We start from the raw sequence: 21622 nt of genomic DNA, 5'->3' as shown, positions 1-21622 counted from the left end.
AAGGGCGCGCCGAAAAATATTAGACATCCAGATATCTCTGATATATATATATATCTGATGTATGAAAGTCATGCAGCTGAAGGGCATGCTGAAAAATATTGTTTGATATTTTAAAGAAATGCGCCCGAAGGGCGTGCCGAAAAATTTTAAACATACAGATATCTCAGATATATGTATGTCTGATATATTAAAGTTTTGCACTAGGACGGGGCTCTGAAAAATATGTCTTATTATCATTAAAGTTACGCGCCCGAAGGGCGCGCCGAAAAATGAAACTGAATGATGAAATTCATGGCTAGCACGATGCATTTTAGGCAAGTATGAGCCCGCGTCGAAATTTGAAAACACACTTACCCCCAATTGGGCATTTCAAAACAGGTGACCCCATAACCAAAGTAAAAAACAGGGTGACCCCATGAATCCACCGGCCTCCTAGGCCGAAGAAACTGAGCAGTCCCTCATTTCTGCTAATTTTTAAAAGTATCTTGTGCGAATTATCATAACCAAGCCCTCCCCCAGTATATTACACCTTAATTCCAATTCGATACAGTTATTTCCGCCATAGTAATGAAAAGATACTGGGCCACGTCCCAAATGAAATGGGAAAATTGGACATTTGGTATATTGGAAATTGAAAAAACGGAAATGTGCATTGTTGGAAATAGAGTTTGCCAGAGGGAAATTTGAATGGCCGCAAAGTGCCATCCTCAGTATACACACCTATACATATACAGTATACATACCTTACTACATTTCAATCTCGGCCCAAAGATTTTAAATTTAGAAACAGGCCGAAAAGTTAATAATGAAGATGATAAAACCATTTGAAAATTGAAAATTAGTTCCATTTCGATTTTCTTTTTTGAAAATGCAAATTGGTTTATTGGTTGGCCGAAATATACCACGGATTATAATACTTGACTATGACAGTTTTGTTTTAACATCTTCTGAAATGCTGTCATTTGACTTGTCAGTGCAATCTGTCCATGTCGCAATCATACCAGAGAAAAAAAATTATTTATTGGTCAACACACAAGAGATGATATGCATGTATCTACAGAGCGTGTTCACTTAATAGAATCAGTGAACAATTCAAAAAGGCATATGTAACTGAAAATTAATTTCAAGAAGCTTTTGGAAAGACAAGAAGGGTGCACGGAAATGAAAAAGTTACATCCAAAAAGGTTCTTGCTGATACTGTGATAGATTTTTTTTCTTCCACATTAGCTTGCCAGTTTTTTTCATAAGTCATCTAAGGCAGAATTTTTTTTCCTTGTATCTGCTGGGAATTTGTTTTTCGAAAATCTTCCAGACCCCCAGGATATAAAATGGTCCACCCCTAAGAGAGTTTTAAAGAGACCTGTCACACGGCGGTATAGCATAGCCTGTCCAGAGGGCGCCGTCTATGACCTTTGGGCCTCCAGAGAGGCGGGGAAAAAAAGAGAGGCGGTCAAGACGTCTCTCCAAATCCACTTCGTGCGACCAATAACACCGCTGAAGTCGCGTTCGAAGTGAGGGAAGTGATTCGTCGACGACGTTCTTCTGGGAATGACCCCTCAAAAGCCAATGACTAATTTTAGGCAAACTGTCATAACAAGAAACTTATATAATCTGCGTAAAAGTGATCATTTGATTCTGAGGAGCTAACTTTAGTGTCAAGTTCACTACCCCCGTAAAGGGAGTTGACATCTGTGAACTTGACACTCAACGTAACTCGTCAGAATCAAACGATTGAATTGTAAACAAAAAGTGTCACAGCTACAGATTCGTATATACCAGTTTACTGTTCTCCCTCGTTTTAAAACTGTTGTTCTATTCATCGAATGTTCGTAAACTGCTACACTTGTATTGATGTAGACATCCGCTGCAGATATATAGAATGGACATCCATGACAGTTGTGTATCAATACAAAGATTGTAAACTATTAAAGATGTGTTCCAGTATTTCTTCTTTGCGACCGCGCGCCGCGTCAACGTCTCTGGAAAGCCAAAGGTAGTTGACGGCGCCCGGCCCTCTAGAGAGGCAATGTATAGCAGTCAATATTCACCATAGAGGGCGCTCTCCGTTATAACCAGAAAAATTCCGCATACTTAATTCTATGTGGTTGTACTGAAAACATTTGAATTTTGAGAGTTAATTAAAAAGGTGTAGGATGGGAAAAGGGTTTAAGGCAGGACCAACATTTCCCGAAAAGGACTGTCAAAATGGGGGGAAATTCGCTGATTCTATGTTTTCAGCCGTTCGAATGCTGTAAAAATATTGTTATGACTAGAAACAGAAACTAGCGTGGAAGTGAGGAAATACACGCGAAAAGCGTTGCACGAGTTCTCTTCCCCCAAAGCTGGTAGAACTCATAGAGCTAATGTAATGTAATGTCCACATGCAATGAATTAACCCCCCCCCCCCCCGTTCCTACTGCCTATGGTCACAAACAGCGCATGTCAACAATTTATATTTACGGGGCCAGTTGTATAGCAGATTGGTTTTACTGAATGGGTTTGTATAATGATTTTACTGGGTGGGTTTGTAATATTACCTTAGTTCATACGAAACCAATAAACACATCGATCTGGTTTCGACCTGGCACAACGTATGAACCCAAAGGGAGGACATTTAGATGCCTTGCTTATTTATTAAGTTGTCGATATCTCATTTTGACACTAAGTCCACATGAGCTTATGAATAAATTAGGTACGTATGAATTATTGTCCTATGGACATTTCCTTGTTAATAAATAATTAAAAAATAAATTATGGTATATTTTACATTCAGGGCAATCGGAAAGCAAGTTTTTTTTACCAGCAATGCGCTTTGTCTGAACACAATTCGTGAAGATTGCACGTCATGAATAAACAAGTAGTGAAATATGCCGATGGCTATTTACAACGGAAGAACAACTGTTTTGAATTATGCAAAAATGTGTTCGTCCTAATTTCGGTTTTCAAATTCGACAAACTATTAAAAGCGACTTTCTTTTGAAAGCATCCCAGGTTTACGCATAGACCATACAATACACTTTTTCTCTTGTCCAACCAAACCAAAAACATCCACAAAATTTACCGGTTGCATTTAATTTTGGAGCATGTTAAATCTCCTAAAAGGTCAACATAATACCCGGTGCCTCTAAAGATTATATTTACCAATCGTAGTGAACCGTAGTCAAAAGGAATATTACAAAGGAAATATTCATGTCACATATAATGTGCTACTTTTACTGACAAGTTGATATGGCTTACATTTCACAAGCAAACATGTGAACGTATTTTCAAAAAAAAAAAATACAAGACAATGGAAATCAAATGTGGAGAGAATGCAAACACAACCGAGACGTCATTTTAGGCGACACGATGAGGCGTGTTTGAAACGTGTTTGAGAAGGGTGGAAGTTGAAACGAAAAGCTTTGTACACAGTGCGATCTGAATGTGGTCTCCATGGAGTGTCATAAAGTTGGCAATCAGTGCCGCGGTCATTCAGAGGAGTTACAGTCAATTCAGATTAACACAAGCCGAAAAGTCAAAAGATTGCATTTTGGGCTTATGACATGACCGACTGATTGACATGATCGACTGACATGTATATGAACAATACAATTTTGTCACTAGCAAATAATGCTATAGGCAATTAATTTTCTACTTTCGCATATAATATTCATCTTCGGTCATTGTACCGCACAAAGCGTATTGATACTAATTTATGATATTTCATCTGTTCATTCGAATCGTGAATATTCAATGGCAATTGTTCAGGACTGGCTATTTTGACAAGTTCCAGTTTCCCACCAATATTCCTGACAGAACATAACCTTACATCACTCGCACTCATTAATCAATCAACACAAAGCGTATTAATACTAATTTATGATCTTTCATCTGTTCATTCGAATCGTGAATATTCATTGGCAATAGTTCAGACTGGCTATTTTGACAAGTTCCAGTTTCCACCAATATTCCTAACAGAACACAACCTTACGTCACTCGCACTCATTAATCATCAACACAATTCAAAGATAAAGGATTGTTTGGTAAACACGGGGCAAAAGAACAAATAGGTGAGGCTGTGGCCGGACGGAAAGCAAGAACAAAGAAACGTCATCATCATTACACCCGATTTTAACCAACTAGCCATTTGAGTTTACAGACAAAAGAGGTTACTCAACAACAACAACAGCGATCACCATTAAAACTGAAGACTCGGATCGGGACAGCGATCTGCTGTTCGATGCAACACACGCAATTTTTTTCTAAATGTCTAATAATAGCTCTATGCAGGCACACACATAATTTTTACTTTCAGCAAGAATTTCGAATTACCACTTGTCTGCATAATATATATTGTGAACATGTTGAAACTCTGGTTTCGCTGTTGTCATGAAGGTTTAGAGAGTCATTCAAAGTTCGATCAAACGAGAAAACTGATGACAACTTATAAAATAAAACCTTTAATGAAACTTAGCCTATGTGATAGAAGAAAGATTAATGTGTGGCTCGCCGGGTTTATTTATTCTCCTGTTCGAATCCGAGACTCTGTAATATTTTGATAAAACATATATTACATGTATTTGCGATAAATATCTCTTCTTTGCTCACTGACTAGATTAGCATCTCGATTATTAGTGACAGGTTGATATATTTCATGAAAGAGGCACGGTAGCCCACCAGGCAGCGATTGTGATGTTTGTGGAGGGATCACAGCAGTTGTGTGAGCAAGTAAAAATAAATGTAAAGCAAAGACGAGACAGATATCTGGTGCAAGTACCTGCTTCAGTTTTATTAGGCATGTCACTAAACCACAACGAAGACTAAATCACGTCCGTCTCTCCAGATGTCTCCAGTATCACCCTCGGTTTCAATCGGCTTGAAGGGGCGAAGTACCCACTGACACAACAATAACGACATGTTACACAAAAAATGAGAGTATAGATCGCCTTTGGCAGTCCTCAATTTTCTGGTTTTCACATCAGTTGTCATTGGTATTGACTGTTTATGCTCGTAGTCAATCCAGCATCCTTATACATGTCCTTAATTAAGGTACTTCCGGAGTGTATCAACGCTGACACTTTGCTGCGTAAATACCTTACTCCCAGCATCTCGATTTGGCATTGGTTTCCGATAAAAAAGACCAAAAAACAAATGAGGTAAGATATTGTTCATATATTGGCACAACACACCGCTCATCAGTTGGATCAGAATATTGTCTGATTACCTTAGGTTTGGATTTGCAATCGATGTTACCAGTACAGGTCCCAGACAGCCGTCCTTCATACTGCAGAAACTTTCACCAGTTTTCATAGAACCAAATGTGAAACTGGTTCTCTTCGTGGTTTGTGTGCTCGTCCATAGCTCTCAGTCCGAACATTTTGCAGTTATAAACTAAACGATATATGACAAACCTCGGGCTGTGTCAATTGAATACGCCGCAATCCCACAATCTCTCCTCGTCGTTTTCCGTCACGGGATCAGCATTTTTTACGACGGTGCCGAAACCCTCAGATATCAACTCTTTTTTTTTGTTTTTCCAGAGCATTTTGAAATGTTTTGAAGGTTCCGTCAGTCTTTTGGAACAAATTAATGTCTTTACGGTCACACACATCGACCAAATGGCGTTGTAGTCCAGCAGCTACATTTGTCAATGCGTTCAGGGGATATGGTTTACCATGCTTTCGTTGTATTTCGTATATGAACCTTGCAAACCAATAATCAAGGGACAGCAATGAACCTGATTCAAGTGTAGGTATAGGCCAAGTATGATCAGTGACACTGCGAGGTTTTTGGAAATGAAATTGCTCACTTTTGAGTGATATTGAGTATGTAAGTACCATAAATGCATGTATTAATGAGATCAAAAATATGTATGCAAATGATACAGATGTTGATGATCGACTGCTATAGGAAATGATAAAATGTAACATTAGAGCCGAAACAATTCGGTTTGTATCAAGAAAAAAAATACTGAGACGGTAGCTTTGGCAGTATGGGAGCCTTTGTATGTGACGGACATACATCCGCACATACATACCCACAAATATATAGACATACAGACGCCACTCAGACTCATCATATAAGCTCTTTTTGGTATTTATATATAAAACCAAATATGAGCTAAAAACAGCGTATTCGCCTGTCTACTCTGGAACACGACATTAATGAACTTGAGAAAAATTCAAGTAGATAATACACATGATTTAGAAATCAAATTGTCAGAGAAACGTTTAGAGCGGCAAAATCTGCTCGACTACGCTACAAATAGTGCTATGATTCGCTCTAAAGCAAGGTAAAAAAAGCTCTAAATATTTTCTGTCATTTAAAAAGCGTAATTATAGTAACAAGGCTATTAAAGGGACAAAGTCGGCCATTTTTCATGAATTTTGTTTGATGCGAGATACTACTTATATTGTTTGACATGTTGAAAGATACTGAATGAATGGGTGACCATGCATATATTCGACCCCGGTTTTAGACAAATCAAATGAATCCATGGCGAAAATGAATTAATGTTTATGACCATTAATTCATTTTCACGATGGTTCATGTATTTTGTCTACAACTGGAGTCGAATATATGCATGGTCATTCATACATTCAGTATCTTTCGACATGTCAAACAATATAAGTAGTATCTCGCATCAAACAAAATTCATGAAAAATGGCCGACTTTGTTCCTTTAACTTTTGTGTGATGATGATGGATACTTTATAACGGATCCACAGGGAATCTTGAATGAAGAGAAATACCTTTATAAAAAGCTTTATTCAACACGTAATAATGTTGAGAATTGTTCCGACCAAATCATTAAAGATTTTTTACCAGACATTAGTGACATACCCAAATCGTAAATTCACTTTTATTACCAAAGACGTACATATAATAAATATAGATAGTCGTGCATCAAATTACGTACGCACGGGAGACGGATAGTTAAAGGGACAAAGTCGGCCATTTTTCTTGAATTTTGTTTGATACAAGATACTTCTTATATTGTTTGACATGTTGAAAAATACTGAATGAATGAGTGACCATGCATACATTCGAACCCGGTTATAGACATATGAAACCATCGCGAAAATGAATTAATGGTCATGACCATTGATTCATTTTCACGATGGTTTCATTTAATTTGTCTAAAACCCGGTAATGTATGCATGAGTTCTATTCATTCAGTATTTTTCAACATGTCAAACAATATAAGTAGTATCTTGTATCAAACAAAATTCATGAAAAATGCCCGACTTTGTCCCTTTAACTCTCTCTAAAGTTACTGTTAATGCCCATGTCAGACTATTAAATGCCCGACATCAAACATGGTGTATTCGAAGATTCATTTTCTTCTGTTGCATAAATATTTTCTTTTGTTTTTCGAATATTTCAGTGGCCTTTTCATAAATACGTAAATCGTAGTAGAGAGAGTCTTTAACCGTCTGGTCTTTCATCAACTGTGTCTTCATACTTTCCATCGAATTTGAGGATTTATCATCAGTGGAGTTTTTATATAAATGATAGTTTTTTATCAGTCCTCCGCAGAATTTTGTGAATGGCAATTTGTAGACGGCTTCCATTAGTTCCATCGAGACCTCATACTCTTCCACGATGCCGATCACCGCGAACCAAGTCTCCATATTGTCAAGGATATAGTTCAACATTAAGTCTCGTTCAGTGTTGGTTGTAATGTTTTTGAGCCCCAACTTCTCCCGAAACCAGCAGGAGACGGCCATCACGTTTTTGTTCCATTTTTGATCGTGAGTCTCCGAGCTTGCATGAAGTTTGATGCGAGAATTGAAATCTTTCATGCAGAATTCTGGCTTGAAGAGCACCTGCCGATAAAAGAAACTACCCTGGTGTTTTGCCCATTCTTCGATTGTCACCTCGTTCGCGTTCAAGACCGAGCACAGTTGATCTGATCTCGCGCGTTTGCAATACTCGAACGAGGATATGACACGTTCGTAAGGATTACGTAGGAAGGTGAAGTATGAGCAAGGTTCGTCAGATTCGACCTCGTCACAAATCCCGAATGAATACCCACCCATGAAAACACGAATGTTTTGATAGCGCTTCTTGTGCACTTTTGATGTGTGAATCCCAACGCGCATGGTGCTCGCCATTACAGGACCGATCCGCATCGAGTTTCTTCCTGCTACGGTCGTGAGGCAGGTTTTCACCGTGGTGCCTGCCGCTTTGTTGTGATGAAGAAACACAATCTTACTCTTCTCGTAAACATCGCCCTCATCGTCGCTGACCTTCCTCCTGGTAAAGTAGTTCTCTAAGTATTTTCGACGAACAATCCATGGAAACTTTGCGGTGAGTTGTGTAAAGCGCGAGACGTCGTGTTCACTGAGGGCGTCGGAAACTTCCCCGCTGTGGTTACTTGGTTTTGCAGTTCTGCTCTTGTTCACAATTTTTGAGGTGGCTTTAACGATGTGCAAGCTACTAGCGTTTCGTTTCGCCTCTCGATAACTGCAAGACAAAAATTGATAGTGAGTGAAATAACTGCAATATGCTGTTCGCGAGCAAAGAAATCTTTAAATAGTATTGATATCATATTTTTTTCGTTTGCCCGTGTATGGCCTAAGTAATATGGCACACGACTTTTTTGAGAAGACTTGTGCGTATAAATAAATCAGTGACTTGTTATCATATTTGTTTAACTCGGCTAATAAAGCGATTCTTCAAAATAATGTAGAAAGTAGTAGCTGGATTAAAGTGATAATAAACACATACTAAGCTCTTCTGGTTATTTTTGCCGAGTCATCAAAATATGATTACACAAAGATTAATAACAATTAACATTCTGTGGGTTCACCAATACAAGTATATATCGCTGTTGAATGTTGTTTTAGATTAATTATTTCTATAACGCAACAGTGACTTGGAATGACTCGGCAAAATTCAAATTTGCGAAACCCGAATAGACGAGCAGGTGTTGATTCCTTGCAGAGTTCACAAGAACTTTATGTCAGTCCACAATTGTATTCTGTATGAGTGTTGAGGGACTGTGATTTTTGTGGACTTGTTGAGCATTTCAAGTGTGGAAAGGTCGACTTTGTTGAAGCGTTCAACTCTAAGTCTGTATGGAGTGGTCTACCTATGTATGACATGGGGCAAAATTGTTTGATTAACAGTTGACAATGTCACAACAAGGCTACAACCTATCCTGTATTTGGTGCTTTTACAGGTAATTTTTGGTGTGTAAGGAATTCTCCATTGATTTGAACTGAAGAGCAAGTTTGCAAAGACGCATCTGTACTTTCTACTCAATATATTACATGCATGTGTTCGTCCGTTCAATCAACGCATCGGTCAATTGTACTTCTTCCTTGTCATTTTGTAGCATAGTTTGCTCCATACTACATATATTGTAGGGAGATGTCAATTTTAAGCATACTTCGCTGCACCAACTCCCAAGCTAACGCACCGATGCTGACAGTATGCATCTCAAAGAAAACATCTACGTTACACAACTATTGGTGCCTCTTGGTATGGATGTGAATCAAAATGGCTTTTCTGATACTAAAACCAAAATATTAAAACATCAAAACACTAAATTTAAACTCGCTTTTCAGCTCAAATCATAAATTGATAAAGTTGCCAAAATCTATAGTGTAGGACGTTCTTTGTTAGACATTTAACTGTAAACAAGCTATTCTTGAATTCGTAACGCGTTCCAAATTTATAGCTCTTTAGCAAGATCGTGTCTTTGATTATTTTGCCAAAATCTGTTTTGATATCGATATTTATGATACATCAGTATTTTGGATGAAAAAAACGTAACGCATCATCTTGGTGGTGTTTCGCTGTTTTCAAAATTGTCATGTTCAGGAAGAGAATAATGAAATCAGTAGCCTAGCTGTCACAGTGTGTATAATGAGATAATGGCGCCAACTCTTAACACTCTGTGCTCTGCAACCCACCTGTGACTAGATGTGAACTGAATATTTCCCCGTGTAATGTCAATCGCCTTTCGAGAAAATGATGTTTTGGGCATAAATGAGAAACTGACCCTTGAAATTAACATATACAAAATTTGTCATCCGTTGAACACAGATGAGCGGAGTCATTCCACATACCAAATTTGAAAGTTATCAGAATAACGGTTACAGAGAAAACGTTGTTATGTAGGTCATTTCCCCCACACTCATCATGACCTGAGTTCAATCAGTCTAGAACATTCCAAGGTCACTGCCCTTGATGACCTCACAACCTTGAATTCAATTAGTCATGTTTGGAATGTTCTGGAAAGTTGATTAGTTGTGTAAGGGAGATAATTTTAGAACAGTAATTAGCATGTCAATAAAAGGTTCTAGATTGTTCTTACATGCCTTTATAAAAGGGACGTGCACAGCTTCCAGTCAGACTTTTGGGATCGTGTCTCTTGTGTGTTACTAAACTCCAGCAGTAGTCATTCTCAAGACTTTTCAAGACCTTCACTGTCAACGCTGGATTTATACTGTGGTCTTTGTGCAGCTTCAAGCCTGCAAGCCAAAGGACTGTTCATTCATCCAACTGACTGTTACAACTCTGAGACTGGAGCTTTGCCGTCCCAGCTGAGATAAGTAGTCTGTACACTTTTAAAGCTTGTACTCTGTCCCTAACTTAGCAATTAGTTTTGTTTTCGTAATAAATTTTGTTTAAACGGAAACTGCTGAGTTCACCCTTTTGTTCGTTTTCTCTGCACGTAACAAATTGGGGGCTTGTCCGGGGTACGAATATTTTGAGCCGTTTGACAACATTTTGACAGCCTTTTCAAAACTACTGTATACTGTGAACTCAGCGAAATTTAATCATGGCGGAATTTAAACCAGAGGAAATGGATGACCTTGATCAGGACACATTTGATTCCCTCAGAAAAGACGACCTCATTGCACTGGCCAATTTCCTTAAAGTAGAAGTCAAAAGATCTATGCGCAAGAGGGAAATACAGTACCGTATTGCCAAACATCTAGTTGATTTAGGCCAATTTGAGGAATCCACCCTGAAAGATTATGAGCCCGAGTCTACCTCTGAACTCAGAAAATTAGAATTAGAATTGCAGACAAATTTGGAGATCAAGAAACTAGAATTACAAATGGAAAAAGAGAGACAGGCATTAGAAAAAGAAAAAATACAAATGCAATTAGAAATGGAAGAAAGACAGAGAGAGAAAGACAGGCAGGAAAGATTAGAAATGAAACGTTTAGAGCTTGGACAGTCAGGAAAATTCTTCCCTTCAGACAAGTTTGACATCACTAAGCATTTCAGGTTAGTTCCCCCTTTCCAAGAAAAGGATGTTGATAATATTTCCTTCATTTTGAGAAAATTGCTCAGAGTCTGAGTTGGCCTAAGGAGTCCTGGTCTATGCTTTTGCAGAGTGCTTGGTGGGTAAAGCCAGAGAAATTTACATTCAGTTGTCAGTAGAGCAGGCTTCAGATTATGATTCTGTGAAGGAATTAATTCTCAAGGGCTATGAATTGGTGCCTGAAGCTTACCGTCAGAAATTTAGGGATTGTGAGAAGGTAAAAGATCAAACTTATGTTGAATTTGCTCGAACAAAAGAACAACTGTTTGATCGTTGGTGTTCTTCTGAAAAGGTCAGTCAGAATTATGACAAATTACGACAGCTTGTTTTGATTGAGGAATTTAAAAGGTGCATCCGGAGTGACATCAAGACATTTATCAATGAACAAAAGGCAGATACATTGGAGGTGCTGCACGTTTGGCCGATGATTATTCATTGACCCACAAATCGTCATTTCTCAGCAAACCATCCCAGTCCTTTTCATACAGAAAGAATGCAGGTAAATTTAACTCCTCCTTTTCATCCAAGAATTTTTCAAAGGACAGTAGGAAATCAAATGACAACAGTTCACAGAGTTCAAGTAATACTCCCACATCGTCAGATCCCAAGTCTCAATCTCCTTCTGACAAACAGTTTGGTACACTTCTTGTAATTATTGTAAGAAAGACGGCCATTTAATGTCAGAGTGTTTCAAATTGAAAAGAAAACGTGAAGGTCAAAGTGGTCAAAGTGGATCTAAGCCCACCGGCTTTATTTCTTCATCAACTCAATTAGAGTCTAATAATGTGTGCAACACATTTTCTGAGGTTAAACCCCTCTATCCCCAATTAATGAGGTCAAGGTCAATTCTTCTCAAGATAGCATTATGGGTATTTTCGAACCATTTATTCATGATGGTTTTATATCACTTTCTAGTGATTTCTCTTCCGCTACCCCTGTCAAAATTTTAAGAGATACCGGGGCTTCCCAGTCTCTTTTGTTGGCAGATACCCTGCCGTTTTCTGAAAAGTCATTTTCAGGTTCTAAAGTTCTTATTAAGGGGGTAGATTGCAATGACTTTATTCCTGTTCCTCTCCATAATGTCTATTTGTCTTCGGACTTTGTTTCTGGACCTGTGGCTTTAGGTATTAGGCCTTTTTGCCTTTTGAAGGGATTCACCTTCTTCTTGGAAACGACCTTGCTGGGGACAAGGTCATTACTAATCCACTTGTGACTGATAATCCTAGTTTAGATCAGGATCCAGAGCCAATTGAACAAGAGATACCCGATTTATTTCCTTCATGTGCCATTACTCGAGCCATGTCAAAGAAAACTTCCGAGAATCAAAATACTCTCAAAAATAATGTCACAGATGTTGACTTAAATGACACCTTTCTCAGTCAGGTGTTTGACACGGATCATTCCGTTATCCCTCGTGGATTTGAAACTTCCAGTAAAACTTCTGCTGACCAAAGTCAGACATTTTCTAGATCAAATCTCATTGCAGAACAACACAAAGACCCAGATATTTTGTCTTTGTTTGACAGGGTAGATGATGAAGGTAAAACTTCAGATAGCTCTGTTTCCTATTATACAAAATCTGGTATTCTCATGCGTAAATGGAGACCTCCAGACGTCTTGGTTGATGACGATTGGGCTATAAAACATCAAATGTGGTTCCAAAGCCCTACCGTGCTGAAATATTGCGCCTGGCCCATGAAACGCCCTGGCTGGTCACTTAGGAGTAAGGAAAACTTATCATAAAATTCTCAGTCACTTTTATTGGCCTAATCTCAGGCAGGATGTAACACATTTCTGTAAAACTTGTCACACATGTCAGATAGTAGGAAAGCCGAATCAGACCATTCCAAAGGCCCCTTTACAGCCAATTCCTGCATTTCAAGAACCATTTAGTAGGATACTAATAGACTGTGTTGGGCCCCTACCAAAAACAAGATCAGGAAATGAGTACATGTTGACAATTATGTGTACATCAACTCGGTTCCCAGAAGCCATACCACTGAGAAACATAAAGACAAAGACTATAGTGAGAGCTTTAGTCAAATTTTTCACTTTATTCGGCCTCCCTAAATGTGTCCAGTCCGATCAAGGTTCCAACTTTATGTCTGGTATTTTTCAACAAGTCATGGATCAGCTAGGCATTAAACAGTATAGGTCATCCGCCTATCATCCAGAAAGTCAGGGTGCTCTTGAGCGATTTCATCAAACTTTGAAAAACATGATTAGGACCTACTGTTTTGACACAGAGAAGCAGTGGGATGAAGGAATTCATTTTCTGCTCTTTGCTGTTAGAGAGTCAATTCAAGAGTCTCTTGGTTTTAGCCCATTTGAGCTTGTATTTGGACATACAGTCCGTGGCCCACTTAAGCTCGTTAAAGAGAAATTCCTATCTGACGACGATGATTGTCTGAATATTTTGCAATATGTGTCAGATTTTCGTACAAAACTCTCTAAAGCATGTGAATTAGCCAGAGAAAATCTTGAGTCATCTCAGCAGTCAATGAAAACCAAATATGATAAAAGCACCTCAAAACGGAAGTTTGAACCAGGTCAAAAAGTTCTTGTTCTACTTCCAATTCCTGGCAAACCACTCCATGCTCGTTACTTTGGGCCATATCTAATCGATAAGAAATTGAGTGATTTAAATTACATCATAATAACACCTGACAGGCGAAAACAAAAACAGCTATGTCACATAAATATGCTTAAGCCATATTTGGATAGGGATAATCCTACTATAACTCAGCCTGTCAGTGCAGTCAGTTCAAACCATTATGAAGATAGTGATACTGAAACTGACTTGAGTGAAAATACTCTAAACTCAAAGCTGGGCTCGGTCAAGCTTCAGAACTCAGAAATCCTGGAGAAGCTGGAGTCTACAAAGTTGGCACACCTCCAGCCAGAACAACAACAACAGGTGAAAGAACTGCTCCACGAATATAAACACCTATTTCAAGATGTTCCAACGAGGACAAACGTCATCTATCACGACGTTGATGTTGGGGACAGTAAGCCTGTAAAACAACATCCATACAGACTGAATCCAACAAAAGCGAAATATCTCCAGGAAGAAGTCAAATACCTGCTGGACAATGACTTTATTGAACCCAGTAAAAGTAACTGGAGTTCGCCGTGCATACTTGTTCCCAAATCAGATCACAGTTATCGTATGTGCACGGACTTTAGGAAGGTCAACACTTTAACAAAGACAGACACTTTCCCAATCCCGAGGATTGATGACTGCATCGACCGAGTGGGAAAAGCCAAGTATGTGACGAAATTTGACCTACTGAAGGGATTTTGGCAAGTCCCTCTGACGGATCGTGCTCGTGAAATATCCGCCTTTGTTACACCAGACGGATTGTTCCAGTACAAGGTGATGCCATTCGGAATGAAGAACTCTCCGGCAACGTTCCAACGGATGATCAACGACGTCATATCCGGGCTAGACGGGTGTGCAGCTTACGTTGACGACGTAGTCCTGTATAGTAACACCTGGGAGGAACACATCAAGCTCATGCGAAGTTCTTTGAGAGACTGAGCAAAGCAATGTTGACTGTCAACCTTGCCAAATCTGAGTTTGGTTGGGCAAGGGTAACTTACCTCGGACATACTGTAGGACAGGGTGAGGTAAAACCTGTTGATGCCAAAATCAGTGCCATTTCAAGTTTTCCCATACCAAACTGCAAACGACAACTGATGCGCTTTCTCGGTATGGCTGGTTACTACAGAAAATTCTGTCCAAATTTCTCCACAATTGCTGAGCCTTTGACTAACTTACTTAAAAAGAAAGTAAAGTTTGTTCGGTCAGAGCAATGCCAACAGGCATTTGATACACTTAAAGCCATACTGCAAAGTGCCCCGGTGTTGTCTGCACCAGATTTCACTTTGCCATTCAAATTAGCTGTAGATGCTAGTGATACGGCTGCTGGTGCTGTTTTATTGCAAGAGGATAGTCATGGTATAGATCATCCTGTTTGCTATTTTTCACGCAAATTTAACAAATCCCAGAGAACTACTCTACAATTGAAAAAGAGTGTTTATCTTTGATATTAGCTTTACAGCATTTTGAAGTTTATGTTACTTCTTCAAATCAGCCAATAGTGGTTTATATTGATCACAACCCTCTTGTTTTTCTGCAGAAATTTAAAGGCAAAAATCAGAGATTGCTAAGATGGAGTTTAATGTTACAGGAGTTTATCTTGACATTAGACATATCAAAGGCAGAGACAATTTAATTGCAGACTGTCTCTCTCGTATTTAGAACTTATTGTTGTTCACACTTTTAAGATTACATTTGTAAAAGAAAGATTTTTCTTTGAAAAATTTTCTTTTTTGAAGAGGGGGTGTGTTATGTAGGTCATTTCCCCCACACTCATCATGACCTGAGTTCAATCAGTCTAGAACATTCCCAAGGTCACTGCCCTTGATGACCTCACAACTTGAATTCAATTAGTCATGTTTGGAATGTTCTGGAAAGTTGATTAGTTGTGTAAGGGAGATAATTTTAGAACAGTAATTAGCATGTCAATAAAAGTTCTAGATTGTTCTTACATGCCTTTATAAAAGGGACGGTGCACAGCTCCAGTCAGACTTTTGGGATCGTGTCTCTTGTGTGTTACTAAACTCCAGCAGTAGTCATTCTCAAGACTTTTCAAGACCTTCACTGTCAACGCTGGATTTATACTGTGGTCTTTGTGCAGCTTCAAGCCTGCAAGCCAAAGGACTGTTCATTCATCCAACTGACTGTTACAACTCTGAGACTGGAGCTTTGCCGTCCCAGCTGAGATAAGTAGTCTGTACACTTTTAAAGCTTGTACTCTGTCCCTAACTTAGCAATTAGTTTTGTTTTCGTAATAAATTTTGTTTAAACGGAAACTGCTGAGTTCACCCTTTTGTTCGTTTTCTCTGCACGTAACAACGTTTTGACCAAAAAACTGCCCAAGGAATTTGTACACGCAATATTTTTCCAGGATTTAGTGAAGTCATGCCTATAATGCAGAATTTGAAACCCCTCCGACCAGCCGTAAGAAAGAAAATAATGTTATGACCAAAAATGAAATAAATTGGACCCAATGCTATTCATCAGGGCTCGAAATTAGTGGTAGTCCTACGTCCACAGACTACTAACTTTTTGCTGGGGCTACTAAAATCCATGAAATGGTAGCCAACACGGACTACCAAAGCCTAGGACATGAAATTCCGTCAATACTGAGCATGCCATGTCCGGACCATCTCTTTTGGACGAGCTAAATGCAGTCAAACCCAGCTGGATACAGAAAGGCCAGACTATGGCTTTGTTATGCAAATTCCAAAGACCACCGTGCGGCGGAACTTTGCAACAAAGTTTCAATATCTGAATTTATGAACCTGAATGACAAGCACAAAAAATACCGCAATTATACGGTGTCGCTCAAATTTGATCAGAATTGGTGTATACCAGTATGGGTACCAAAGATCAACAATAAATGCTGTTTCTATCTGTTCAGTGCAGGAAAATTCTACGTTGATGTTATGACAATGATTTCTGCACAGTACAACCAGAAAAAACAACAAGAAATATTTAAACCAGAAAAACAAGAATGACAAAAGTAATTAAGGTCTGAAACTTTAGGTACTGGAGATCAACTTTAGCAACATGCATAGCAGAAAGGTAGCTAGCCCCTCTTAGTTTGACCATAGACGGTCTTCCTCCCCTCTACTGACGGTCTTCCTCCCCTCTACTGTCTATGGTTTGAACTGGTCTGTTAATATGTAACAGTTCATAAACAATGACAGGAAATGACTCAAGTCAGTGGAGTTAGCCTGTTTCAAGTCACTGGCATGCAATCACTCCTGCACATTTGCAGGATTTCCCTTTTTCTTACCTCATTTGCACATTTTTGACACTGACGTGTTCATTTGAACAAATTCACATCTCAACCCATGCATCTACCTGTACACCAAATACTGAGATGGTAGCTTTGGCGGTATGGGAGCCTTTGCGTGTGACGGACATACATCCGCACATACATACCCACAAATATACAGACATACAGACGCCACCGACTCATCATATAAGCTCTTTTTAGTATTTATATACAAAACCAAATATGAGCTAAAAATGATGGCCAATGAAAACGTATTTTCATTGCATTTTGATCAAAATGTATCAATCACAATGATACGGAAATTATGCCTCCTCCCTACTACAGAAAGCCTATGGTCTATTTTAGCCCTGACAGTCGTGCTGAGAAGGTCGTGGTCGTTGCCATGACGACTTTCAAAATTTGCATACAACTCTGAGAATGAAACGGGTTGTCAATACAATGATAGGTTAGGGACCGTCTCAGATTGTCGCAGAAGTTCAAGAAACGAAATTCCTTCGTTTAGATCAAAACCCCCTCCCCTAAACGAAACTTCAAAAGTGCGAAATGTTCATGTCTGCCTGAGAGTACATGTTGCATTTTGCTAGAGCTACTAAAGACGTATTCCCCTTGCCACATTACAATTAAAGTAATCGATCAGATTTGAGTACTGACAGGGCGTTTTACCGCACAAATGTTTTATTTTATTTTACTTTCCCTTTTGCATCTCTTGTGCTGTTCTTTGTCTTTGCGAACACGCAATTTGTACTTGGTAGGGGATGTAAATAAGCGAGAAACTTTGAGAAGGGGGCCAGGCATGTTCAATCATATTAAAACGACTATGACAAGGTGCATAACAAGTGGGAATAAAGACATCTAGTGGTTAGAACAGACGCTTATAAATAGCAAAGTTTTTTAAAAAATGATACTTTTTCTCTTTGTATAATTTGATGTATGAAATGTTTAGGATACAATGTTACTATCGGTAAATTGTGTTTGGGGCACAAACGAGATGGAAACAGTTACAAATTTGTTGGCACGAGTACGCAGTTTTCTTTAATTTTAAATAAACACACGAAAACGAGATCACAAAATAAAAGTGCGAAAGTGAAGTTCACTAATTGAATGGAGGTCAAACCCCCTCCCCCACTAAACGAATGAATTTCGCTTTTTGAACTTCTGCGACAATCTGAGACGGTCCCTTACCAAACTTTGAGTGTCACTGTTGTCAGTTATACCAGTTTCCTTTGGGTATTAAAGGTGTGCAAGTATTCACATGAAATGACTAGCGAACTCACTTCATAGGCAGAAGCTTGAAAAAAGTTTTTTTCTTGTCAGGTTAATAAAAAATTCCTTGAACTAAAATATGCATGGCCTACCAGCCATTGTCACCAGGCTACCAACTTCAGAAAATGGTAGGCCAAGTGGACTACCAGAAAGAAAAGATAATTTCGAGCCCTACATTATAATAAACCTAAAATCTAACTTCAAAGCTAAAGAAAAACGACTTCAGTTAGAGGAATGAACATTTTGACTAAAATGGGAAAGCTGAACTTAGAAATTATGCACATGCCAATCTGTCATCAGTCGTATTGTTATCGCTACAACCGACACGTTTGAAAGATCTGAAAGCAGTCGTACAAATAATTCAGTGCATTCTCAATCGGATGACGAGTTGAAAACAGGTAAAAAATCTAAACAAATAAAAACATGCACATTTCACAATCATTTTTAGGTAGTACGCGCCTTGAAAATGAAAAACTTGAACTGTTGCTGTAATGAAACTTTTGAGCTATTATTTTACCAATTAATAATTTCGATTTACAAAAATCACAAATAAACATCAGGGAAGACCGTGCAAAGTTTGATACAAGAGAAACAGATTTCCAAACATTTACCGATGAAATTCAAAATGGCTGAAATCCCTGTGTTAACTCTAGGAAAATAATATTTTCTTGCTTGGAAAAAAAACTGAGACCGTGCAACTTGTCCTTACTTCAAAAGCTCTTGTCACTTCTTCATACTTGATATATCTGCACCTGTACAGCAAATTTCAAATGAATCTGACAAGCAGTTTTGGGCTAATGGTATTCACAAATAGGAACGGTTAGACAGATAGAAAGCTTAAACACGGTTTAAAACGGTAGCTAAAATGCCTTCTATTGAGTTCTATATTCTGGAGGTACTCTTTGCAGTATTTTCCCTCCATTTGGGAATTATCGATCGGTGTTTACTGTGAATTCCTTTCAGGTGGAGGGGATTTGGAGAAAAAGACGGGGCAAATTACGGTACTACGGGGAGAGTACAAGAGGGCTGATGGAATTTTCTACGTGCCCCTCTCTTGCCGAAATTCTGAATTTTTTGGAAAATTTCGTACCTCGGCTACAATCAGAGAAAGACAGGGGCTGACGAAAATGTTCTATTTTCAAAGATAAAACGTTTAACAAAAACAAGAGTACTGTACTTACTGATATTTTTAACGAACTACTGTATGAATAACAAGAAAAATAACTATTGATATTAAAATTACAGTTTTGCAATAAATAGAATAATTAGAACTAGTAGGTTTCCGATGAAGCCAATATGATTGCAGCATTGAAACCTTTATAGCAACAGTATGGAGTGGTGACTCCGCCGTGTTCAAACAAATCGCATGGCCTCAATGCGTACTGGAGAGCGCGTCATTTCGATTCTTCTGTACAAAGCGCAAAAAATCACACCTACGACTTTCTCTAAATCCAACAGAAATAGATAAAATATCTTATGTGACGATTGTGCTGGTCCTTGTTATTATTTATCACACCCCTGTACCCAATGATATCGTCGCTTGCAAAGAACGGGTGTACATCGAGAGCAGTACGCTGACATGTTCAGACGTAGCCACGTTGTGGACAATTAAACATGGCTGGGTGTTGAGTTTAATTGTCGTGTCTAAAATCCGCCATGTATGTTTACCACTTTACATCTTTACCTTGGGAAGTTGCGTAAAAATAATGCCCAATCCTACAACCTTCGCAAAATCCAACAGAAACACAAAATATTAGATCATGTGACGATTGTATTGGTCCTTGATATAATTATCATACTCCTATACCCGATGATATCGTCGCTTGCAAAGTACGGGTGTACATCGAGGGCAGTACGCTAACTTCAGACGGAGCGACGTTGTGGACAATTAAACAATAGCTGGGTGTTGAGTTTTATTGTCGTGTCTAAAATCCACCGTATATGTTTACCGCTTGATATCTTTACCTCGGAAATTTGCAATGATCAATATCCGTGCTGTTCAATAAAATCTCTCCTGAAAAAAGCTGGTGAATATGTTGGTACAGTCATGCAATTTCGCCGCCTGACCGCTTTTAATGAAATCACTGAAAATCGAGACATCGTTAAACGGCTGCAAAATAGAAACAAAATGTTCCTCGCTGACGAGTAGCACAGCCTCTCGTTGGCTACGAGCAGTGGTCTCGCCTGCCGTCGACGATTAAGCTAAAACGTTCAGCTTCAACGGAATTGTAGAGCTGACAACGACAAGTGCAATAGAGAACACTCATAATGTACATTTTTGACCAAAATCAGGTAAAAATTCTCAAAAATAAAGACATGCAAATTTCACAATTATTCTGAGCTAGTACGAGCCTCGATATTGAAAGACTTGAACTGTTGCTGTAATGAAACTTTCAGCCATTTTTTTACCAATTAATAATTTTAATTCACAAAATCACAAATAAACATCAGGGAGGACCGTGCAAAGTTTGACACTAGAGAAACAGATTTCCGAACATTTACCGATGAATTCCAAAATGGCTGAAATCCCTGTGTTCACGCTATTGGAAAATAATATTTTCTTGCTTCGAAAAAAAAGTAAGACCGTGCAAGTTGTCCTTACTTCAAAAGCTTTATATTGAGCTCCACAAGTGGTTGACCAAAAAACTGTTAAGCTCCAAACCGTATATCATCAAATGTTAATCAGCCGTTGTCAGAATATACACAAATGTTCAAACCAGATAATTATGCAATTAACGCTTTTAGTACAAGCCTCGTAAAACTCTTTTCACTTCTTCATACTTTAGATCTTCATCCGTACAACAAATTTCAAATGAATGTGACCAACTGTTTTGGCAAATGGTATTCACAAATAGGAATGGTTAGATAGATACAAAGCGGTACGGAATCATTTCCATGTTTCAACACGATAACTAACTACTACTGATTTCTATATTCTCGAGGTAATGTTTGCAGTATTTGCCCTACAGTTTGGAACTGTCGATCGGTGTTTACAGTGGATTTTTTCAGGCGGAGGGGTGTACATTATAGGCCAAGAAAAAGACATGGCAGGGCACCGTATGGCGGGGTTAGTACGAGAGGGCTGATGGAAATTTTTGCATGCCCCTCTCTTGTTGAAATTCTGAATTTTTTTTGAAAATCTCTTACCCAATCTACACTCCGAGAAAGTATGTTCTGTTTTCGCAGATAAAACATTTAACAAAAACACAAGAGTTACTTACTGA

The 21622-nt window shown here is 38.6% G+C and overlaps 1 protein-coding gene across 1 annotated transcript in view; it reads right to left on the bottom strand.

The window, feature by feature from the left end:
- Window positions 1-6717: 6717 nt before the first annotated feature.
- Window positions 6718-21622, bottom strand: part of LOC139121659 (uncharacterized) — a 33142-nt gene continuing 18237 nt past the window's right edge. Inside the window, exon 5 of the mRNA XM_070686736.1 lies at window positions 6718-8447. Coding sequence (XP_070542837.1) covers window positions 7292-8447 — 1156 coding nt within the window. The 3' untranslated portion in view covers window positions 6718-7291. The remainder of the gene's footprint in view (window positions 8448-21622) is intronic.

The sequence above is a fragment of the Ptychodera flava genome, chromosome 21 (assembly GCF_041260155.1).
Source record: "Ptychodera flava strain L36383 chromosome 21, AS_Pfla_20210202, whole genome shotgun sequence".
NCBI lineage: Eukaryota > Metazoa > Hemichordata > Enteropneusta > Ptychoderidae > Ptychodera > Ptychodera flava.
Note: the sequence above shows the minus strand (reverse complement) of the source record. Positions and strands in the feature narration are given on the sequence as shown.